Raw genomic sequence first — 25771 nt, 5'->3', positions numbered from 1 at the left:
TGCCCTATTTTTTATCCTTTATTTTGAAACTGGGTCTCACTGAGTTGCAGAGGCCTCACTAAGTAGCTGAGGCTGTCCCCGAACCGTGATCCTCTGGTTTTAGCCTCCCGAATGCTGGGATTACAAGCGTGCGCCACCATGCCCAGCCAACCTTTTCAATAGTTATTTTTATGTGTTTATTAGTTTCTTGTTGGATTTTAGTCATCTTTAGGATAGGGACTTTATTTTGTTCCTACAGGTATTTCCTGTGGTACCTGATAGCACTTATATTCAGTTAGTAGTTTGAATTAGTGACTATCCAGATATAGACACTTATTTTCATTAGTGCAAAATTCTCAAATGTGGTCATTGAACGTTACTGGATGTTGCTGAAATAATATCTGCTCTTTTCCTCTCTGTTTTATTATGCATTTTTGCATTTTCCCCCTGCTTACCTGGACACAGTTCTTTTTCTGATAAAAGTTTATGCTTCCAGACTAAATGAGGCTTTTCTCCTTTATGCCTTTACCACAGTGTGTAAACTTTATAATTGCCAGATGATCTGTTTCACTGTGGCTGTATTATTCTTCAGTTAACTCCTTGAGGGCATGAATTAAAATACTATTTACCAAGCTAAACATGGTGGCCCATGCTTGTAATAATCCCAGTACTTGGGAGGCTGAGACTGGAGGATATTAGGTTCATGGCCAGCCTAAGCTATTTAGTGAGGCCCTGTCTCAAAGATTACAATAGGGCTGGGGTGTAGCTAGGAGTTAGAATGTCCCTGGCGTCAATTCCCAGTACTGCAAAACAAACAAACAAAAACAAAACAAAAACTTCACTATTTACCACGTGTATGTAATAGGACTCATTATTGATTTGCTGAATAAAATATTCTATAAGTGGAGACATACGCATTTAGAGTATAGTGAATTCTTAATTGGTTAACCTCAGTGCCTTTCTGTACTCAGTTTTTGGTCTGTTTCCTAGAACTAAGTATTTTCTTCATGTTTCCTGGAGCTAAGTATTTACTACGCCAGAGCAGCAGAGCCTTGTCCTTCAAGAGAAACTCTATGAAGTGTCCACACAGTATCCAGTACAGATCTAACATGTAGGGCAATTCAGTTGGATCACAAATTTCTGTCTAATGTAGTGAGTCTACACTTCTATATAAAGCTTTCTTTTGACAGTCAGAATTGTCAATAATATGAACTGAATGAAACTGCTAGTTTATCATTGGTGAAATTACTAGCCTGGAAGCATGCGTCTGTTCCTTTTTTTTTGGTGGTACTGGGGATGGCACCCTTCTACCTCCAGGCTACACTCCCAGACCTATTTTATATATTTTTAAAATTTCGAAACAGGTCTCTTAAGCCACCGAGGCTGGCTTTCAACCTGGGCGATCCTCCTGTCTCCGCCTCCCAAGTGCAGGAATTACAAGCCTGCGCCACTACGACCGGCATGTGTCTTATTCATTTGATGAACAATTTATTTTCTATTTTGTGTCAGGCACTGGCAAATTGAAAATACTTGTAGCAACTTGAGTATGAAAATAACTGAAGTCTGGATATTTATTTCCCACCATTCTATTTTCCTCATACATACTTATTTCATAATATTAATGGCTTAAAATAACTCTTTTAAGCATGCTTGCAATCCTAGTACTTGGGAGGCTGAGACTGGAGGATTACGGTTTGCATCCAGCCTCAGCTACTTAGTGAAGTCCTTTACAATTTAATGAGACTCTGTTTCAAAGTAAAGAATAAAGAAAAAAACTCATTTTTTCTTTTTTACATTCTGTGGGTTGTTGGTATTATCTGAACTCTATTATATGGCTCTATTCAACTGGTAGGGACGAAGCACAGCTGAGATGACTGGGCTTCTCTTTGTGTGTCTTGCTTCATAACTTGGTCATCTTAAGGTTCTAAGAGAACAAGGTCCCAAGTGCAAGTGCTTAGTAAATGTGTGGGTCCTTACAGATTTGGAGTATTATATTTTAACCAGTACTTGGGGCTGATAGTTTATTTCAAAATGGTTGTTTTTGTGGAGAGTGAAATGAAGTCTGGTATTAGGATTCAATATATTATGTCCTGGTTGTTGCAAAAATATTTCTAGTTTTCCTAACTAGTCATTTTGATGGTAGTTTTTGTAGATGCTGAGGATCTTATATCTGTAGGTTACCTACTAAGTACCTTTTAGATAAAGAATTAAGTTCAGAGATGAGAAAGGACTTGCTCAAGGTCATACAACTAGTAAGTGTCAGTGCTGGAGCCAGAATCTTTGTTCTTGTATTTTTTCAGTTGCACAATACTCACAGTACTCAGAACTACCCAGGAGGAAGATGGAATATAGTTTGACTTCTTAGGCAGGCCTAAGGAGTTATTTCAAGGGTTGATCAGTGAAGATACCTTCTAGTAATGCTAAAAACTTATCTGCCATATTATGTTGCATGAGCCCATTTCCCATTGTTGGGTAGCATCTGAATTAAATGTTCTGTAGTGATAATGCTTGAGACAAATTATCTTTTAGATTGTTTTACCTAAACATGTTACATATGACTTCTGTGAGGCAGTAGAAAACAAGTGAAATAAGTTATAAAAGCCACATTTTAATCTTTTATTTAAATAAAATTTTTGAAAGGATTTTAAGAAATACTTACACTTAATTTATTTTAGGTTTCTAGCTCTGAAGTTTTAACTATGCATAACCATAGTATTAAAATATTAAAGGCCTATCTTGATAAAATGATTTTCTTCTTTTAGAATTGGAGGCATATGCCGGAGTTATCAGTGCACTTCGGGCACAGGGGGATCTCACCAAGGAAAAGAAAGATCTTCTTGGAGAACTCTCAAAAGTTCTTAGGTAAATTATCAATAAAAGTTTGGGAGACATGACTCTAGGAATTTTATTTTGAGGGGTTCATTACTTTTCACTCTCAAAATAAGTTGAAGAACAGAGATGTTGAAATTGGTGCTTAAAGAGCCTATCTCAGTTGTGTGCTGTATGAACAGAAAATTATTCAACTTATCCATTTTTATTCTGTAATTTGGTCAGAAAGGATTTAAGGCAGGTTATTTTAGTTTTGGATTACTTGGGAAAGGGAGGTACCTTTTTTTTTTTTTTTTTTTTTTTTTTGGTGGTGGTGGTGGTGGGGTGGGTGAAACCCAGAGGCTTTCTGCCTCCGGGTTATACTCCCAGACCTATCTTTTTATTTGGAAACAGGGTCTCACTAAGTTGCTGAGACCCTCACTAAATAGCTGAGGCTGGCTTTGAACCTAGGCAATTCTTCTGTCTCAGCTTCCCAAACACAGAGATTATAAGTGTGTGCCACCACGCCCGGCTTGATAAGGGAGGTACTTTTTCTTTTCTTTCTTTTTTTTCTGGTGATACTGGGGTTCCTGGAAACCTTTCTACCACTGGGCTACACTCCCAGACTTATTTTCCTATTTTTTAAAATATTTTTTATTTGGGAACAGGGTCTCTTAAGCCAACTACTCTGGCTTCGAACCTGTGTGATCCTCCTGTCTCCGCCTTCCAAGCGCGGGGGTTTGCAAGTGTGCGCCACCACGCCTGGCAAAGGGAGGTACTTTTGAGATAGGTGAAGGAAAGAAGAGCTGGCAGTCACTGCATATGAAGATTTGGAGTGGCATTTGTTGGAGAGATAAAAGGGATACAGAGAAGATGCCTAATCTATTAGTGGGTGGTAATGATGTAGTCATGTCCTTAAGCCTGTCTCTTCAGCTGCACTAGAGTGCCACTTGAATTAAATAAAAAATTCTGCTGAGAAGAATCCCTTGATACTTTGTCATGATCCATTCTAACATCTTGAGCTTTCTCAGAAAGTGTTCTGTTTTAACTGAAGCTTACTGTCTACATTTAAAACCATTTTATCCTATTCTTTTTTAAAGTAAAAATATGGAAGATGCTTTTATTATTATTTAATTACAATTAAGTAAGATAGGAGAATTATTAAGCCAAATTCTTAGTCTTTGTTGCTTGTGGCTCCTCATATATTCTTTTTAGCCCTTTAAATGTTTTGATCCATGGTATAGATTTAGTTTATTTATTTATTTTGGTGGTACTGGGAATGGAACCCAGGGGCCTTCTACCTCTGGGCTACACTCCCAGAACTATTTTATATTTTATTTGGAAACAGGGTCTCTTAAGCCAGCTGAGGCTGGCTTTGAACCTGCGCGATCCTCCTGTCTCAGCCTCCCAAGCGCGGGGATTACAAGTGTGCGCCACCATGCCCGGCTGTATAGATTTAGTTTAAATAGTAAAGAATAAAATTGGAAGAGTGGTATTCTCCCTCTCTCTCTCTCTCTCTCCCTCCCTCCCTCCCTCCCTCCTCCCCCCCCTCTCTCTCTGTGTGTGTGTGTGTGTGTGTGTGTGTGTGTTACTGAGAATTGAAACCTGGGGCATTCTACCTCCATGCTAAACCCCTAGCTCATTGTATTTTTTATTTTTAAACAGGGTCTTGCAAATTGCTGAGGCTTTATGCTTCTCCTGTCTCAGCCTCCCAAGGACTGGGATTACAAGCATGTGCCACCATGTCCAATCTCAATATTTAGGAAATCAAGAAATGTAGTCATTTTTTAAAAAGTTATTTAGTATTAACTTTACATGCACTTTCTAATTATTATTATTATTATTTTTTGTGGTACTGGGGATGAAACCCAGAGGTTTTCTACCTCTGGGTTATACTCCCTGACCTCTTTTATATTTTATTTGGAAACAGAGTCTCACTAAGTTGCTGAGAGCCTCACTAAGTAGCTGAGGCTGGCTTTATATGATCCTCCTGTATCAGCCTCCCAAGCTCAGGGATTATAAGCGTGTGTTACCACGCCCGGCACTTTCTAATTTTTTTTTGTTTGTGGTACTGAGGATTGAACTCAGGGGTGCTCTACCTCTGAGCTACACCCCAGCCTTTTTTCTTTTTTGTGGTACAGGGGATAGAACCACCCAGGGTCATTTTTACCTCTGAGCTACTGAGCTACAGCCCCAGCCCTATTTTTTTATTTATTTTGAAACATGGCCTCACTAAGTAGCTAAGGCTGGCTGCAAACCTGCGGTCCTCATTTCTCAGTCTCCCAAGTACTAGGGTCACAAGAATGTGCCACCATGCTCGGCTATTTTTTGTTTTGAAACAGAGTCTCACTATGCTGAGGACCTTGTTAAATTGCTGCTCAGACCTGTGATCCTCCTTTTTAGCTTCCCAAGTACTGGGATTATAGGAGTATACCATCATGCCTGACTATTTGTGTTTAATATAAACACAGGATCATTTTTACCATTAGTGAGAGAATATAATGTAGAAGAATTATAGCTGAAGTATTGAATAATAAAAAACTATTACTCTGGTGTCATGTTTCATAGCACATAGCCACAGGAAACAGATCATCTTGACAGTCTTATTTCTTTATTGTATTGAATGTAAAATCCTAAGTGCTTAAACTTTAGAAAAGACTTAGAAGACTTAAAATGCCCAAATCCTCTTCTCATACAGCCAGTCAATCAGCAGTCACTCCACAGTCATGATGTGGAGGTCTTTGAGCACCTATTTGCATAGTTAGATAATAGGAAGCTCTGCTAATCTTATCCATGGCCTAACATTTCTGAGTTTTGGAAGTAATGCTTTGATAACAGGCTGAATTTGTCATTTTATGATTTCTGATTTGCAAAGTAATTATTTCTGCAGTTACTCAGAATCAGTTATGAATCCTTTAATGACTTTAAGGCATTTGACGATATTTTATCCTGTCTGTATCTTTTCATAAACCAATCTTACCCCAACCCCAATAAAATGTTGACTTAAACATTAATGAAAGAAAATATAAGAGAAAAGAGCTGCCTGCTTGGCAGAGTTCTATAATGGCTATTTTTTTTCATAGCATCTCAACAGAACGCCACCGTGCTGAAGTTCGGAGAGCAGTAAACGATGAACGGTTAACAACAATTGCACATAAGTAAGCCATTAGTCATACCACCCCTAATTTTTTATGACATAGTGTAAAGTAGTTTTGAAACAGACTTCTTATTTTGTAGCATATTCCTGAGGCTTTTATCTTAAATAACAATATCTCCATACTCAGGGATCCTGGCCATAGTGGTAACTGTTTATTCAATTGGTTATTTTTTTTTTTTCATTTTCAAATTCTGCTACAAAGTAATCTCTAACTAATGATCACCATAGTTTAATAGAAGATTCATTTACTTCAAGTAAAGTTCAATAACAAAATAGTATGCCTCCTCAAATTAAAAGTCACTTAAAGTAATGGTATTTGGTATGTATATTACTTTAGGCATTGTAACTTTTATGATATCTGGTTCTAATTATTTCATATATTTTGAGATTCATAAGATAAAACTAAAATATGTTCTACTTTTAAGAAATATGAATATATCTTAATTTGCCTTAAAAAGCTAGCCAAATAAGATGGTAAAGAACTCTTAATATAATTGTTTTTAGATTATTATAACTATTTGACTGATGGGCAGAGGGTGGTGGAGGACTGAGGGTAGGAATCAAGCATTAATTGAGCATGTATGGAGACAGTGCCTCCTAAAGAATAGAAAGGAATAAATTATTCTTGCAATGTTGATACAAGATGATAGGAACATTTCACAGAATGTAATAGTATTATAATTCATTTGGATTTTTGTTTGTTTTTATGTTTTAATGTAAGATAAAACTAAAGGAAAAAATTCAGTGTATTTTTATAATGTGATAACTTGTATATCTTACCTTAAAGATCCTTTAGTTTTGTATTGTGCTTCACTGCCCCTCATTTTACTTAGCACATAAAATGGGGTGCTATCTTTTTAACAGCATAGCTTCAAAGTTTAGCTGTTTATTCTGGAACTTTGAGATTCTTCAGTGGTAGGTGTGCACTATGGAAATTTGGAAATTTTTCCATTAGACACATTTACTATTTAGTTGTCAGGTTAATATGGTCGAAACATTCGCTTATTGTGTTCCTCCTTTAATTTGCCTCAAACTTTTGAATTGGGATGCTCTAAAAATAATGAAACAAACCCTAGATTCTAAATTCAGAATTGGATATAGGAAATTTATGTACTAGATAATAAGGTAGTAAACAATAGCTTGCATTCAGAGGCACTTATAAAAAATTACTACTTCAGAAGCATTGGAACAATATGTGGGCAACTAGTTGTAAGTTGATGCATCAGTGTCATACTTAAAGGATAACATTTATTTAGTCTCCTTTTCCTTTTTTCCCCTTTAAAGAATGAATTTATCCTTATATTTGGGTGAAAGACCAAGTTACAGGTATGCAAATAGGTTATTATTATTTCAGGCTTCTTCTTGTATTTATTTCCAAATTGAAGCTCTCAATTATTCAGGGGCACATTATTCTATTTATGAATTAACCATGCCCCTTGCTTTTCCTTTTCTTTCCCTCCTCCCCTTCCTATTACTACCCACCCTTTAGCCATTTTGCTGCTTGGGAGTACCTCTAGTCAGAGGGTGGGAAGGGAGAGGAGGTGAAAAATTTAATTAGTCATTTTACTACTTGTTGTTGTGGAAATATTTTATGGAAGAATTTACTAGTATTTAACAAAATACTTTTGGATAACATATGGTTTTCTTTAATCTATTTGACCTCTCCCTTTCCCTCCTCTCTCCATTAGTATGGATAATTGAGAGTTGGCTTTTATCTGCCTGTGTTTCTTTTTTTTTTTCTGTCTCCTTTCTTATTTCTTTAATATATAAATTTCATTTTTTTTAAAACAGTTTACTTCAGTGTATAATTTAAAGCTTCTTAGGTCTTCCTTCTGTTTTAATATTTTATAATGTGCTTTTAGTTTTGCCAGATGTTGTATTTATTTGTTGAGCCCAAAGGTCAGCATGTGGGGAGTTGGTGACTGCCTTCTTCCCCTCAGAAGTAGCAAGGGAACCTAGTTTCAAAGATTATAGGAGAGCTTCGTCCTCCCAGCCTGAAAAAACAGCTAGAGGAATGCATCTGAACTGACTGCATTCCCTTTCTCCTCTGGATTCCCTCCCCCACCCACAATAGCAGTTTAGGCCAGAAGGAATGTGGTTGAAAGGTGATGAGAAAATTGAGAAGAGATTGAGCACAAAGGGAGGGGAACAAAAGGAGTGGGGTGTTAGGATCTTGAAGCATGTTGTGTGTTTACTGTTTGGCACAGGCCACTTAAGTTTGATACTATAATTCAGTTTTGATTTATAAAGAATGTTAAAGCTTCAGATTTTTTAATTGGGCTACTCTTGCCCACATTGTTTCTAGAGTAAGAATTAAAATGGCTGTTTGGAATTTCTGTTCTCTTAACCCTTTCACCATAGACATTCACAGGATACTGTGTTTCTGTGTGAGGATGATTTCTTACTAGTACCCTGCACTCCAAAGGATGGATGTGAGGGCCAAGGTAGTGTCTTAGTTTTCTCAGAATAGCTGCTGGAGTAAAGTTTCCACTCTCCTTTGCCATAATTAATATAGAGGCATACATATGTCTAGACTGAGGTATCCTAGTGAAGCCCTTCAGTAAGATGTTTAAACTTTGTAAATTCAGTTTAGATGACTTATGCAACTAATGCATATTCACACCCTCATTACTAAGCCAGTAAGATTTTTGATCTCATTCTAACATGATATTTAATATTTCACTCCCTTAAGTTTGAGCATGTTTGCATGAGTGGAAATGTGGAAGATTTACAGATGTTTCTAAAAGTTGCAGTTGTGCCTTTTGCACTACAAGTCTGTCTTTCCAACAGCATATATTCATGTGCTTTAAATTATTAATCTTCCATAATTTCTGCCACCATCTAAACAATGCACCAGGTAAGTGTAGACATCACTTTATTTGGATGATAAACTCATACCATGCAAATTTATTAGAAATATTCTAAACCCGACCCAAATGCTGAGTAGCTTTTAGAATTTTTTCCTTTAACAGCTAGTTGTATCTCTTTTCTGTCTTTCTCATTCATACCATTCTTTGTTTCCCAATAGCATCAACATGGAGCTTTTGTAACAAACTTATGAGGGTATGGGGGGTGTCTTAGGAACTCCTTGTTTCCTTGTCTTAGATAGAACTGTTAAACTATGATGGAGTTTATAGATTTTCCACAGTAACCCAGTTGGATTTATCAGCTTCTATAAATTGTTTTCTGAACTGAGTTTAAGTCCTTCTGAAGCTGTAATTCATTCTATTCAGTGAAAATTAGTAGTAGACACCAGTGCCCAGTGAAAATTAGTAGTAGTTAGACACCAGTGCCCAATTGATATAAATCAAAGGCAAAGGTTAGACATAAAAGCCATTTGAAAAATTTTATATTTTCTACTTAAGTGGCAAATAATTACAGTAGTATGATGTATGCTTGTTAATTTTGTGACCTTAGGCAAGTTATTTTACTTCTCTGTGACTCAGTTTTCCCATCTGTAAAATGGAGATATAAGACTTAATCAACTTAATAAGGTTGTTGAAAGAACTATATGAGTACATGTAAAATGCTTAGAACAATGTCTGATATTAAGACCTTAATTGATTTTTACCTATCATCACCACCATTATCATCATCATTGTCATAAATCCACTGTTCACTAAGATGAGCTTTTATATAGTCTCTAAATATGAAGAATCAGTGGATACATAGAATTCTAAACTCTAGGTTGGGTTGGAGAATCTATGGTTTAAAAAAAGTGCAGAAATATTTCTGGTTTAGTGAAGAGATTGTTTCTGGATGAATTTTAAACATCAACAGTAATTATTAGTCAGGATCTTTCATGGAGAAGTGACAACTCTTGGTATTTCAGCCTCTGGTTGGGTTCCTGGGACAGTTTCCTTAAGAAACTTAAGAGCAGAGAGTGATGTCTACTTAGAGAGAAGCTTGTCTAATTGCCTCAAATCCCTCTTAGAGGGAAGGGTGGTATAAATAAATAAAAATAAAATAATGGCAGACTTCTTTAGTATCCTCAAATCTGGTCTGTTTTTAATAGGAAGGGCAATAATAAAATATAGAACATTGTCAAAGACACATGCTGTTATATATATAGTTCGCTTATGTCCTTTACTACTGTGGTTCCCCTCATTTACTGCCTTAGTTTCTGTCACTTGAAAGCCTTTAGAACCTCTGGCCATGCAGGCAATTAGATAATTTTGCAAAAGTTCAGTAAATTCCATCCTTACTTATTAAGGAAAACTGATTTTTAGTATTGTGAGTACTTTTTACTTTCTTGGCTTAATTATAAAATTACATTCTAAAAGTGAATAGAAATAATTTTCATTAGTGAAACCAGACTTAAACCACAACCAGTATTTATTTAGAAGGCATAGAAAAAATTTTTTTGAGTTCCAATTATGTTCATTATAAGATTCAGATTATAGAATAAAATGTATAAAAACCCAAGTGTGTGGCATTCCTTGAATTCTAATTATTCATGTTTGGTTTTGCTTGCTTAAAATAAAGTCTTTTCTATTCATTCAGGGTACTTTTTTTAAGTTTAAAATGTTATATTTGTTTGATTCATCTTTAGTAAGAGAACCCTTGTAGCAGCATTTTCTCTTTTGTTTAGTATGTCTGGACCTAATAGCTCTTCAGAATGGTCCATTGAAGGTCGTCGGTTGGTACCACTGATGCCCCGGCTAGTTCCCCAAACCGCCTTCACTGTAACAGCTAATGCTGTTGCAAATGCAGCTATCCAGCACAATGCATCTCTTCCAGTGCCTGCAGAAACAGGAAGCAAAGAAGGTGAGTAGAAAAATATTTCTGTGTTATTAAAAAGATCACTTTTCTCAGAAATTTCAAGAAAAGATATCTGATTTTTCATCTATTTTTATTCCAGTGTTTAAAGGTTATGAAATGTGAGCAACTAAAATTTTCTAACTAGAAACTGCCAAGTATTTAGTTTCAACTAAAATTAATTCTTTTGTTAAAATTAAATCCTTTGTTAAAAATGTGAGTTTTGTTAATCACAAAATTGCAAAAACCTTGGAGTGAATTTTTATCATCAGCATGTTTTGTGATGTCTTTAATGGATGATAATAGAGAATAAGATGACAGAAGTTACTTAGCTGGGGAAAAGATGCTAAACTGATAGATTTGGAAAATAAAGCTCTGATTTTGTCTTTGAGAATCAATGGTATATGCTGTTTCTCTGTTGTTCTAGTCAATGTGCTGAATCCATTTCCTATCACATGGAAAGACTTTCTTGTTATTTAATCTAGTAATTGACACATGCTATAAAAATCCATGGGTTCTCCTGAGGTCATTAGGAGTAATGTTAAATTGAGAATGTATTTGGGTTGACTACAGTAGCTTAGAGTGGTCTTGCATGATAATAATACTGAAAACAATGTATCAGATTACAAATCGGAGGAATTTCTTTTTCTTAACTAGCAATGGACTGTGGAGCAGAGTGAGACACTTCATATTTGCCAGGCTCTGTTTTAGGAAGCTGGAGGAAGCTATATTTGCAGAGAGGTAGTTATCAGTGTGCAAGCTTAGCTTCCATTCGGTTCTTGTTTTCTTTGTTGTTGGAGAGGCATCTTTTTTTTCCTACTTTTACCTTTCCGCCTACCAACTCTCTAGTAGAGTGGAAAGAATGTAGGGTTTCCAGTAGTCAAATCTATGCTTGAATCTTATTTTGTCATTTCTTAGCTTTGTGATCTTCACTGAGTCTTAGCATCTGTGAAGTTTGGGTTCCTCATCTTTGAAATGAGGATGTGGTATTGTGAGAATTATTGATAATGAATGGAAAGGATTTAGTATAGTGCATGGAACTCAAGTGGTGTCTGAGCGCTCTTCTTGCTGTTGTTGAGCTGTCTCTTCATTGAATGGTAGAGGCCAAAATTTGATGTCATTATTTTAGTTGAGTTATTGTTGGCACCATTTGGATGGCAAGGACTAGTGAGCTTGTTTGTATAAAAGAATATTCTCTTGGTTCTTCTCTGGTATCCATATTGGAAATTGTTCTGGTTAGGGAAGAGTTATTTATCACCCTATGTTTAATGCTATTGGTATTAAATGGTAATAAAAGTATGTATCTATTGTCCAACCTTTGCCATGAATGAAAAGGGTTTTCATTTTTTTCAGTATAGTTTTAAACTTGCTCTCTTTGTAACTATGTTCTCCATTGGCAAAGTCACCTGTAGACAAGCTACTAAACTTGAGAAAAACCCATTTAAGTGATAATTTTTAGGAAAGGTTATTAATACCTTTTAACCTGTGGACCTAATACCTAGTACTGGCCTCTAACTTCTGGTCACACAAAAATGATAAAATTGGCCTGCAATAAAAATATTCTTTCTGTATGCCTGGACAGTTATGGTGAAAGTTAACAGCAAACTTTTTTATCGTTCTTCAGTAGTGGTTTGCTATTCCTACACAAGTACTACGTCAACCCCAACCTCTACCCCTGTTCCAAGTGGCAGCATAGCAACGGTTAAGTCTCCAAGACCTGCCAGTCCTGCCTCCAATGTAGTTGTCTTGCCAAGTGGAAGTACTGTTTATGTCAAAAGTAAGTGATACTCTCAGCGTTATCAGGGCCATCTTGGCTAAATACTGCAATTTAGGCTCTGATTAGATCTGCCTTCCTGGAATAAATCATCTGGCCACTAACTGTTAGCAGTGGTTAGTTTTTGAAGGTTCTAAAGAATTCCTATCTACATGTGACTAGGTATATATTGCATTTTAATCAGTTCTGGGGTTTGAGAAATGACTTCTTTTTTGTTCTCTGTGGGGAATCTGCCTTGAACAGTGTTATCCTTCAAATATTCACTTGTTTTGATTGTCATGAAATAGAAATGTGAATAGAAACCAAAGGAATGTGCTTATGTGATTTATTCAATGTTTATCCTTATAATTGTAATCTCTCTAGTGTTTTCTTAAATTATTTTATATAGCATATCACCTATTAGATTCAGTGAAGCATTCTAGAGAGTCTGTTTTTATTTCTAGTTGGCTATAACTTTTGTTAAAAAGTTTTACTATTTGTGGTTTTTAACTCGTGGATTCTACCCTATGAATCAGTTTGATATCCAATTCTTTTTTTTTCTTTTTTTTCTTTTCTGTTAGGTTGGTGTTCCTTTATATTTTATTTTGTTTTTTACTTCTAGTTTTTCTTTGCTTTTGTTATCAACTGGAGGTCAGTAGTATTTGATTTTCATTTTGCTCGATATAGTTGTAAAGTTCTTTTTAACTTTTAGAGGAGGTGCTTGCTGTTTTAGACTGGGATAATTCTAGGTCATTGTCAGTCTTGTTAGAGACTAAAAATTAAGGTTATGAGGAGTTATATTTTATTAATTCATCAGTCATGCTGTTTAATTTTTGTCTACTTGAGAGATTTTCTATGTAGGATACTACATAGATTTCTCATTTGATTTTAAAAGTCTACAAAAATAATTGAGGTTTTAATACATAAATAAAAAACTAAGACTATTAAATAAGTTTACATCTGATTTTTGTGAATTTAGCCAAGGTGGTCTTGTAGAATAACTCTAGAAGTCTACTTTTTTGTTTGTTTGTTTATTCATTTATTTTTTTGTATTGGTTATTGAACCCAGAGGCATTCTACCTCCAAACTGTACCCCAGACTTCTGTGTGTGTGGGGGTAAGGGTGGGGATTTTTGCTGGGGATTGAACTTAGTGGTATTCTACCTCTGAGCTACACCCCTAGCTCTGTTTTTATTTTTTGTTTGGAAATAGGTTCTCACTAAGTTGCTGAGGCTGCTTTCAAACCAGTGGTCCCTCTTGTTTCAGCCTTCTAAGACTTGGAATTACAGGCATGTGCCACCATGCCTGGTGCCCCCAACCCTTTCTGTTTTTTACTTTGAAACAGTCTTGCTAAGTTTTGGAGGGTCTTGCTAAATTGTTGAGGCTGGATTGGAACCTGCGATCCTCCTGTTCAGCATCCTAAGTACTGTGAATATAGGTGTATGCCACTACACCTGGCTTTGATTTTTTTTTTTTTTTTTTTTTTGCTGGTACTGGGGGTTGGACCCAGGTGCATTCTACCTCCAAACTATACCCCCAGGCCTATTTTTATTTTATTTATTTATTTGTTGATTTAGGAATTAAACTCAGGGCCATTCTACCTCCAAGCTATCCCCAGCCCTATTTTTTAATTCTTTTATTTTGAAACAGGGACTAACTAAGTTGCTTTGAGGCTAGCTGTGAACCTTTGATCTTCTTGTCTCAGCCTCCCCAAGTACTGGGATTATAAGCATGTGCACCATGTCTGGCTCATATTTTTTTAAATTTTGAAACAGGGTCTTGTTAACTTGCTGAGGCTGGCCTTGAACCTGCTATTCTCTTGTCTCAGCCTTTCTGGGATTACAGGTATGTGCCACCATGTTTGGTATGATCATTTTTTTAAACATTGAAGGTGAATTCTAAACAAAACAAACAGTTTTAAATAACAAGCCGGGCGTGGTGGCGCATGCCTGTAATCCCCACACTTGAGAGGCTGAGACAGGAGGATCGCACAGGTTCGAAGCCAGCCTCAGTTACTTAGTGAGGCTCTCAGCAACTTAGTGAGACCCTGTTTCCAAATAAAATATAAAAAAGGTCTGGGAGTATAGCCCGGAGGTAGAAAGCCTCTGGGTTCCACCCCCAGTACCACCAAAAAAACAAAAACAAAAACCAAGAAGTATTTTATTTTATACTCAGCAGTTACACAAACATTAGGATATAAGCAATTATTCATTCATCTAACTTTGTATGTGCAAGCTACTATATCAGGGAAACAAACCAGCAAGACTTAGTCATTCACTTCTGAGAGCTTTTTAATAATGGGATATGTGCAGATTTGCATTACTGTGTGGTAAGTGGTACAGAAGAGAATGTACAAAGTGTTTATAAGCTCAGTGGTGACAAATTAGTTTTGTTTAGAGGAGTAAAGAAAAACTTCACTGAGGAGGTGGTTTGCAGGATGATGATTACAAGAAGATGAAAAGGTATTTGATGGTAGGTGAACACATTCTCCAAAGAACAATACTTTATAGAGACCCAGAGATAGAATGCGGTAAGGTGACTTAGAGGAATGGTTAGTAGTTTAGCATGCCAAGATTACAGGGATGCACAGATCAGGTGCAACAGAGTATTATGTGTTTTTTGAAAAAATATGGGATGCCACGTGTGGTGATGCAGTTTGTAATCCTAGTACTTGGGAGGCTGAGACAGGAGGATAGCAGGCTCACGGCCAGCCTCAGTTACTTAGTGAGACCTTGTTTGAAAATAAAAAATAAAATAAGGCTAGGGCTATAGCTTGGAAGTAGAATGCCCGTAGGTTCAATCCTCAATTATGACAAAAAAAAAAAAAAAAGAAGAAAGGAAGAAAGGAAGAAAGAAAGCAAGGATAAGATGGGGCCTTGAATGATATGGTAATGATTTTGTGCCTCGTTTTATAGTGGGATAAAAATGAATACAGATTATTTAGGCACTGCATTAATATGGTTAGATGTAAAACTTTATAACTGGTAGTAGGATTGAGGTAGAAAGACTGGAAGCACTCATGTTTTAGGAGGTGATTGCTAAAAATACAGGCAGCAGATGGCTTGACATGGAGTAGTGACTATAGATTTATTTGCTTGTTTGTTTATTTATTTATTTATTTATTTTTGTATGTCTGGTACTGGGGATGGAACCCAGAGGCCTTCTATTTCCAGGCTGTACTCCCAGACCTTTTTTTGAATATTTTGTTTAGAAACAGGGTCTTATTAAGTTGCTGAGAACCCAAGTTCCTAAGGCTGGCTTCAAACCTGCAATCCTCCTATCTCAGCCTCCAAAGTCCTGGGATTACAAGTGTGTACCACCATGCCCAACTGGTTATAGATTTAAAGTAAAGAAGAGAAGGTATTCAGAGATAACTCTTCTGAGAGAGGACTGATAGAACTTACTGGCTGTTTGGCTATAAGGTAAAGGGAGAGGATCACTTGATCATACATAGGTTTTTAAAAATGAAGTATGAAATACAATGTTACTTTGGCATAAATATAGCAATATTGTCATTGCCTTTCAGGTGTTAGCTGTTCAGATGAAGATGAAAAACCCAGGAAACGAAGGCGAACAAACTCTTCTAGCTCTTCTCCTGTTGTCCTAAAGGAAGTTCCAAAGGCTGTTGTTCCAGTCTCAAAGACTATTACTGTGCCTGTGAGTGGCAGTCCCAAAATGAGCAACATCATGCAGAGCATTGCAAACTCCTTACCACCCCACATGTCTCCTGTGAAAATAACCTTCACCAAACCCTCAACACAGACGACAAACACAACAACACAGAAGGTACGTGGTGGAGGGAATCTCTGCCTGCCAGTTGGTGGTTTCTCTTTCAGACAGATTAAAAAAATTCAGATAAAAAAAATGTACTGAGTGCTTACTATGTGCTTGGCATTATGCTGGGAATGTTTACGTCTCTAATTCTGCACATAAAACTTGAGGTAGTTATTTCACTTTACAGATAAGGCTTAGAGATGCTAATCGGTATATCTAAAAAGACAGAGCTAGCAAGCAGATCTACTTCTAAGACTTGTGCTCTATTTTATAATTATAATGCCATTTGAAAAAAATTAAAGCAAAAGTTTTTAAAAACTATACTTGAATGACTTTACCTTTAGGAACTCACTTTTTACTTTGTCAAGGTAACAAAGTAGTTGTTTCTTAGAAAAAAAGGAGGGACATAGGTAATTTTTTTTATTCTTTGTATATATATCATGAATTTCTTCTTAAGCTCTTTTCTAGGTTTATTCAAGTCATCAGTATTCTGTCAATTTGATGTTATTAAAATCCTCAGTCTTCCCCACACTAATCTAGACTCTGATGTCTTTCTAGGCTTGTTACACACAATATTTCTAGAATCTTCCCATTCTGTTATTCTGATCTTGTTAGGTTAATCATTTTACTAGAGTACCTGCTCCAGTAGTTTCCTGATGTATGAGTGGATGAAGTGTAAATTTTTTGAGACTTTGCATGATAGTTTGCAAATTTCTTCTGTTGTCTCACTTTCCTAATGGGTTAGTTAGGCAATACATTCTAGGTCAAAGTCTTTTTTTCTTATAAATTTTGAAGGTAACTGTTCTATGAACTAGCTTCCTCTGTTGCTTTTGGGAATCTCAGTGCCATCTTGTCATTATCTTTGAACACTCTTAGTTACTTTTAGATTTCTGGAATATCAAGGTAACATTTCTGATGGGAGTCTTCATTTTATCTATTAGGGTCCTTTCATTTTGGACACTTGTATCCTTTAATTCTTTGAAATTTCTTGAGTTATTTCTGTGATTTCCCCCCCCCCCCCAATTCCTTTTTGGATCATCTGTTATTCAGGATGTTGGATTATCTGAATTGATCCTTTAGTTCTTATTTTTTGTCACTTCTACTTTCCACTAGTTTGTTTCCCACCTTCCCCCTACTATAACATAATAGGTCACAGTTTGGATTTTGGAACTAGACTTTCTGGATTTGAATCCCAGATTTTACCACCTACTAGCTATGTAATTGTGGGAAAACTAAACTCTCTACCTAAGTTTCTAAGTCTGTGAGACAGAGAAAGCACACATTTTATAGGACTTTTGGATATAAATAATGAGAGAATATATGTGAAGCTGTTAAAATAGAGACTAGCATGTATTAAATGCTGTGTAAGTATTATTAGTATTTTCTTTGTGTGGTGGGGGATTGGAACTGAAGATGAACCCATGGAGCTTCTATCACTGAGCTATACTCAGTATAAATATATATTTAATATATTTCATATGTGTGTATTAATATAAATATATTTATATCAATATTAATAATTATATTAAACACAACTATAAACCAAATATTTATTAGACATATAAATATATATTAAGTACATTAAATATACAAATATATTATAATTGTTATATTAAATATATTAATATTTATGTTACATTAATATGAATATTTATGTTTTTATATAAAATATATATATATTTGCAGTACTAGGAATGGAACCCAGAGCCATTCTACCTCTGAGATACATCTCTGGCCCAATTTTTTTTTTTTTTATTCTTTATTTTGAAACAAGGTCTCACTGAATTGCAAAGGGCCCTCACTAAGTAGCTGAGGCTATCCTTGAACCGTGATCCTCCTGTCTCAGCCTCCCAAATGCTGAGATTACAAGTGTGCGCCACCACGCCTAGCTTACTCAGTATATTTTTACTTTTTTTCCCCTTTTCTTTCAGTGCTAGGGATTGAACCCAGGGGCATTCTACCCCAGAGGTACACCCTCAGCCCTATATTTTTATTTTTATAGTGAAACAAGGTCTCATTACGTTGCAGAGGGTCTCACTAAATAGCTGAGGCCAGCCTTGAACCTGTAATTCTTCTGTCTCAGCCTTCCAAGTACTGGGATTACAAGTGTGCACCACCATGCCCAGTTTGTTTATATTTTGAAACAAAGTCCCTAAATTGCTAAGGCCTCAAACTTCCAATCTTTCTGCCTCAGTGTCCCAAGTACTAGGATTATAGGCATACTTCACCATGCCTGGCTTGTATTACTTAATATTTTCTATATCCTTTAGCTTTATCTTGACTACATCTGTGGAATTTTTCATTTTTGTTATCTTAAGTTTCTAAGTAATTCTTTCTTGCTCTCTGAAAGTTTCTTCTTTTTCTTATTTATTTATTTATTTATTTATTGGTGGTACTGGGGTTTCTGGAAACCCTTCTACCTCCAGGCTATACTCCCAGACACCTATATGTTATATTTTTATTTGGAAACGGTCTCTTAAGCCAGGGAGGCCGGCTTCAAACCTGCGCGATCCTCCTGTCTCCGCCTCCCAAGTGCGGGGATTACAAGCATGTGCCACCACGTCTGGCATAACTTTTTTTAATAGCATCCTGCTCTCTCATAAAATCTGATAATATTTATGATAATGTTTTTTTTTGTTGGTGCTGGGGTAGAATTAAGGGGCATTCTACCTATGAGCTATACGCCCAGCCCTATTTTTTATTCTTTATTTTGAAACAGGATCTCACTAAGTTGCAGAGGGCGTCACTAAGTAGCTGAGGCTGTGAACCACAGTCTTCCTGTCTCAGTCTCCCAAGTATTGAGATTACAAGTATGTGCCACCACACCCAGCTATAATTTTTAAAATTTTTTTCATATTTATTTGTTTATTTATGTTTGTGGTACTGAGGATGGAACCCAGGGACCTTCTACCTCCGGGCTATACTCCCAGACCTGTTTTATTTTTATTTGGAAACAGGGTCTCACTAGTTGCTAAGAGCCTCACCAAGTAGCTGAGGTTGGCTTCGAACCTGCACGATCCTCCTGTCTCAGCCTCCTAACTATTGGGATAACAAGCGTGTGCCACCATGCTCGGCTTTTTGTTTTATTTTTTGGCTACTAGAAGTGGAACCTAGGGACATTCTATCTCTGAGCTATACCCACAGTCCTATTTTGGGGGGGGGAAGTCTCACTAAATTGCTTGGGCTGGCTTCAAGCCTGCAATTCTTATGTTTCAGCCTCCCAAGTACTGGGATTACAGACATGTGCCATTACAGCTAGCCTCTTGATCTATATCTTACCTGTAAGCCCCTTTTATATATTTGTTTGATCTCTGCCTTTCATTTCAGAATTTTCCTAAGTGGGAATTAAAAAGATGACAGAAATCTCTGTATCAGTGGGACATGTTGGCTCTTTACTTTCTTGTGGGTTTTCCAAAGCTAGGCTGTTTTGTTAAGAAATATTCACAGCCAGGCATGGTGGCGCATGCTTGTAATCCCTGCGCTTGGGAGGCTGAGACAGGAGGATCCCACAGGTTCGAAGCCAGCCTCAGGTACTTAGTGAGGCTCTCAGCAACTTAGTGAGATCCTGTTTCCAAATAAAGTATAAAATAGGTCTGGGAGTATAGCCTGGAGGAAGAAACACTCCTGGGTTCCACCCCCAGTTCCACCGAAAAGAAAAAGAAAAGAAAAAAAAAGAAAAGAAAAGAAATATGCACTACCCTTTTACCCCCACCACTTGTCCTAGACTGTCAAATTCCTCAGCGAAGCTATATGCCTCTCTGCTTTTTATTTTAACTTTGTTTCTGTGCCTTTTTCTACTTGAAAAAACGATCCCTTCAGTTAGTCACGTTGGTGTACACCTTTAATTCCAATACTCGGGAGGCTGAGATAAGAGGATTGCAGATTGGAGGCTAGCCTCAGCAACTTAACAAGACCTAGTCGCAAAAAATAAAATGGGTCCGGGGATGTGGCTTGGAGTTAAAACAGACCTGTGTTGAATTCAATCTTAGAAGATTACTGTGAGATTCAGTTGTGGTGATGCATGCTTGTAATCCCAGCATTTGGGAGGCTGAAATAGGAGGATCTTGGTTCAAGGACAGCCTCAGCTAGTTCAAGGACAGCCTCAGTTAGTGAGGCCCTTTGCAACTCAGTGAGACCCTGTTTCAAAATAAAGAATAATAATTAAAAAAAAGAAGCCAGGCGTGTTGGTGAACGCTTGTAATCCCAGTACTTGGGAGGTTGAGACAGGAGGATCACGCAGGTTCGAAGTCAGACTCAGCTACTTAGTGAGGCTCTTAGCAGGTTAGTGAGACCCTGCTTTTATATAAAATATAAAATAGGTCTGGGAGTGTAGCCTGGAGGTAGAAAGCCTCTGGGTTCTATCCCCAGAACCCCCACCCCCACCCCCACTTCCACCACACACACACCCAAAATGGGGCTGGGTGTGTAGCTCAAAGGTAGAATACCCCTGGGTTCCATCCCCAGTACCGCAAATTTAAAAAAAAAAAAAAAAAGTTATTGTGAGGATTAAATGAGATTGCATTTTATTCCCTTTTTTTGTGTGGCACTGGGGATGGAACCCAGGGGGATTCTACCTCCAAGCTACATCCCAGTCCTACTCTTTCTTTTTTTTTCTTTTTTTTTTTTTGGCAGTACTGAGGATTGAATCTGGGGGCATTCTGCCTCTGAGCTACACCCTCAGCCCTGTGTAATTTATTTTGAAACAGGGTGTCACTAGGTTGTAGAGGGCCTAAGTAGCTGAGGCTGGCCAGGAACCTTTGAACCTCCTGTCTTAGCCTCTCAAGTGCTGGGACTACCAGCGTGCACCGTCATGCCGAACTCCCCAGCTCTATATTTTATTCTTTATTTGGAAATGATCTCACTCAGTTGTAGAGGGTCTACTAAGTAGCTGAGGCTGGCAATGAACTTGCAATCCTCCTGTCTCAGTTTCCTAAGTACTAGAATTCCCTTTTAGGTATTTCATGGAAAGTAATGTTTGCTTACACTGTTGGTTATGAGTTGTTCCAAATAAGTGAATTCATCAGTTCTCTGAAGCTTATCTTTTAATATGTTGAAATTAAATATTATGGATGATTCTTTAAATGTTATAATTAATAAACACATTTCTGCATTTTTGATGTCTATGATAATCTTTCTGAATATTACTTTTCATATAGTACTGTGCTTCTTATTTTCAGAGCTGGCCCTAGGTTATGTGGTATCAACCTGCTGTACTTTGATTTGCTCTGTCCACTTCTAGGTTGTTTTTACTGCCTTCATTCCTGAATCTTATTTTATCAGTAATTCTTTTCTTTTTCTGCCTTCTCTATTTTTACTTTTATTTTGTATATGAGAAATGAGATAGCAAAGCTATAGCTAAAAGAGTACCTACCTCTCATCCATATCCTCCTCTTCCCTTCATGTGTTTTATTCTTAGTCTTTATAACTAGTTTTCATTATATTGCATACCTATTTCATTTCTCCCATAGACCATTTGCTGCTGAGGGTAGAGATTTTATCTTATTCATCACTGTATTCCTCAGTGTTTAGAACAGTATGTGATATGTACTAGATGCTAATATCTGTTAAATGAATGAATCGATTCATTTATGAATAAATAGGTCTGGTTGTAGTACTAGCTCTGCTACTTCTCTTGAGCTTTAGTTTCCTTATAAAATAAAGATAATAATGTTGCTTTTAGAATTACAGGGAGAATTAAAAGGAATGATTCACAGAAAATAAGATAGTACACATATGGAATGGTCAGTAAATGTCATCTAACATTTTTAACTTTCCAATCTTTTTTGGTAAACTTACATAAAAATGTATATAATAGATGGGGGTTTACCTCTAAGTGATGTCTGTGAACGTTTTTTTAAATTGACTTTATCAAATCTTTTTTTCTTCTGAATTTTTAGTAAGAATAGATAGTTGAGGTTGTCAGACTAGTGTAGTGCTTTTAAGAGGGCATAGTTATCTCCAAAATTATTTACAAGCTATACCCTAAGATTTCAGATTCAGAGTCTTATATTTGTTTTATTGTGTTTTAAAAAACAAATTAACTTAAAAATAAGACTCATTTATTCCTTAAATAATTATTGAGCATACTATGTTCCAGATATAAAACTTCTACTTTATATTTACTCAGTGCCATCAGTTTATTATTTCTCAGACAAGTTGAGTATGGGCAGAACTATAAATATTCGTTGGGTCTTTTATTTATTTGTTTTCCTTTTGCTGGGTAATTGGATTTTCTTAAAATCTATCCAAGGCTGTTACCATTACTGCATTTACCTTGGATTTTTCACAGATCCTGTGTAAGACAATTTAGAAATTACTTTAGGTAAAGTGGCTTTTACAAAATTAAGTACAATTATTAAGTTGTGGACTTTATTCAAATTTAAATAGGTTGTACATATTCAGGGTTTATGTATTTTCACCTATGTTAATATAGTAACTTCATTTTAAATATAACATTGGTACAGCACTGATATAAACAAAGCAACAGAATATAGCTTTATGCTTTCGTGTGCTTGATTGATATTTTTCATTTTGTCCTTAGGGTGCAAGTCCCAGCACTCTTAAGGAGTTTTTGTGAGTGCTAGAAGGTCAGTAATTTGAATTATGGCCTGAATAAACACTGTTTGGTTCTCTTGGTTTCAAAACTCCTTTATTTCCCCTGTTGTAATAAGTAACTAAAGTACAAGTAGATTTCTTCAAGATGGATCTCTAATTGCAGGTAGCCCCTTTACCGATCAGAAATCATCTTATACACTGAAACCTCAAAATACACATTATCATTTCTATCTAAACATGCTCTTAGAGACCAGATTTATTTGGCTGGAATTTTGTTGTCTTAATGTTAGAAGCCTATATGCATACTCTTATTCTAAAATTGCAAATATTTGACACAAGCATAATCACTCCTTTTCCTTTGCCCATGGCAGACATTGCTAATTAGCTGAGGCATAATTTCCTGCCAAGACTTGGTAAATCCTCTTCTGTTCTACAGGGTCACTATAAGCATTCTGCCTATAAGAAGCTACTGCTCTTGGTTCAGAGTTGGCAAAGTGAAACCTAATTGCCATTACTCCTTTAATTAGCTTGGTTATGGCAGTAGCTGTGAGTTCTTTGGATTTTTAAGAGATCGAATTTGGAGTGAAGAGTAAAAAAAAGGGTTTTAGTGAAACAAAAATCAAGTACACTAAAATACATTTCCAGATTGACATGATCTATAATGCCTTTACTGATATCCCTTTAACATTTATTAAGTAGAGAGAAGCTACTAATCGGTACCATGTATTTATTGCCAAGTATTGACCACCTGCTATGTGCCTAGTAGATCCTTCATATGATTATCTCATCTAATCCTTGTAAAGATTTTGCAAGGTAGTTATTATTATCCCCATTTTATAGATGAAAATTGGAACCCAGAGATTTTATCATGTCCAAGGGCCTGCTATTTGTAAGTGGCAGAGATAGGTTCTAAGTACAGGTTTGACTCTAAGCTTGTACTCCTATCACCATATTGGTCTGCTTCTCTGTTTGATGGTTTGTTTCTTGGTTGTTTTCTGATAATACTATGTGTTTGCTGATTAATTCTATATGTAAGTTTCCTTGTCAAGATATATATCTTTTATGACTTTTTAAATAAGCTCCTTAAAGTAATGGATACATACATATATTTTGGAATTCTGTATAACACTGAAAATAAATAACAATATTATAGTCAAAAGCTTCTTTGAGATGTAGGTACCAGATATAAGCATATTCAGGACATTTTGACTGATTTAAATTTAGGCTTTCTTTAGAACCATTATAAAAATGGAAAGTAATTTCTTCTTTAAATTCTTTAGATTCTTCAAAAATAATTTTTCTGTCCTACACAGGTACAAATTCAGTGAATTAGAAGATACTCTATTCCGTCTTGAGTATCATTAAAACATCATTAGAGCACTCAGAGTAAAACTATAATACTATAGATTTATAAATAATTTTTGTCTTCAACTATAAAATGGGGATAATAATAGAATCTGTGTCATAGGCTTGTTGGCAGATTGAAATAAGCCAGTATATATGAGCTCTAGGAACTATTCTTGGTTCTGTTCTTTTTCTAACCCTGCCATTTCCATTCATTAACAAGTTTTATTTTCTTGGCCTTTTAAAATAAACTGAATGTCATCATTTCTGTTTATTTCTAATACCCTCATTGAATCAGCCTGTCATTTTTAGCCTGGTCAACTACAATAGCTTCTTAACTGGTCTCACTCTTTCATTCTTGCCTCTTGACACATAGCAGATAGAGTGGTCTTTTAAATATAAATCACATTTTGTTGTCTGCTTTAAATCCTTCCCTAACTTCTCATCACTTTTAGTATAAAATCAAAATGTTTTACAAATTTGACCTGGCCTCTCCTTACTTTTCTAACCCCTCCTTGCCCTCTATGCTTTTGCTACACTGTCTTTCTGTTTTTAAGTATATCAAGCTAATCTTTTAATCAGTACTGTTCACTTTGTTTGAAATGCCTTGCCCCTAAACCACCTGCAGTGTTCTAGGCATACAGGCTAAACTTACATATCTGTTTCCTGCATCTTTTTCCTTTTTTATATCAACTCATGAAGCAAATTCTATGGTCTTTACTATTAACATATATTCAGAATCTGTTTACTTTTTGTCACTTCTACAACAAACACTTCGGTCATTATTATCTCTGCTTGGTTTATTATAAGAGCTTCCTAATTTGTCTGTTTTTACCTTTACTGCCCTACTCTATTGTCCACCTAGCAGATGGAGTAGTGTTTTTAAAAATATACTTTATTTTTAAAAATAGCTTTAGATTTACAGAAAAAAAATAAGACAGTGCAGAGTTCTTATATCCCCTATACTTGGCATCCCTGTTCTTAATATTTTTCATTAATATGACACAATTTAATTATTGAATAATGCTAATTAGTATTAACTAAAGTCCATGGTTGATTTAGATATCCTTGGTTTTTACTTACTGTATTTTTCTGTTCTAGGATCCTATCTAGAATACTATATACTTACTAACCCTAACCCTCCTAAACTCCTCTTGCCTGAAAGTTTCTTATATTTTCTGACCATTTTGAAGAGTACTAAACAGGTATTTCGTAGGGTCTTCAACTGTCAGGATTTGTCTGATGTTTTTCTCATGATTAGACTAGGCTTTTGAGTTTTAGGGAGAAAGATCAAGAAAAAGTACCATTTTTGTCTCATATTAAAGGTATAAATTGTAATTGTGATCTTACGTGATCGAATTCCCATTACTTCCCTGCAGTTATCTCCTACTGCTCTCTACCTTATAATTTTCCATCATGTTTATTAGACCCTTTAAGTTTCTTGAACATTACCAAACTTACTTCTGTCTTAGGGACTCCTGTGTCATTGGATGTTCTTCAAACTTACTTCTGTCTTAGGGATTCCTGTGTCATTGGCAGGTTTATACCCCTGCCTTCTCCTGTTTCTGCTCAAATATCATCTTGCAGAGAGAGTTCTACTGAATACCTTATATAAAATCATACAGCAGTCTGATCGTGCCTTTA

At 36.0% G+C, this 25771-nt stretch overlaps 1 protein-coding gene across 9 annotated transcripts in view; it reads left to right on the top strand.

Annotated features, from left to right (window-relative positions):
• The window catches only part of EMSY (EMSY transcriptional repressor, BRCA2 interacting), a gene marked incomplete at both ends in the record, with an annotated part of 78380 nt that overhangs the window by 5254 nt on the left and 47355 nt on the right, over positions 1-25771 (top strand). For 2 of the 9 annotated variants that reach the window (XM_080696637.1, XM_080696635.1), the window contains 6 exons: positions 2742-2841; positions 5871-5945; positions 7229-7270; positions 10536-10711; positions 12327-12479; positions 15981-16240. In XM_080696637.1, coding sequence (XP_080552763.1) covers positions 2742-2841; positions 5871-5945; positions 7229-7270; positions 10536-10711; positions 12327-12479; positions 15981-16240 — 806 coding nt within the window. The remainder of the gene's footprint in view (positions 1-2741; positions 2842-5870; positions 5946-7228; positions 7271-10535; positions 10712-12326; positions 12480-15980; positions 16241-25771) is intronic. The other 7 variants (XM_080696640.1, XM_080696639.1, XM_080696643.1 and 4 more) reach the window with 5 other exon arrangements.

Source organism: Muscardinus avellanarius, assembly GCF_963383645.1.
Source record: "Muscardinus avellanarius genome assembly, chromosome: 1".
In the NCBI taxonomy this organism is placed as follows: Eukaryota; Metazoa; Chordata; class Mammalia; order Rodentia; family Gliridae; genus Muscardinus; species Muscardinus avellanarius.
Note: the sequence above shows the minus strand (reverse complement) of the source record. Positions and strands in the feature narration are given on the sequence as shown.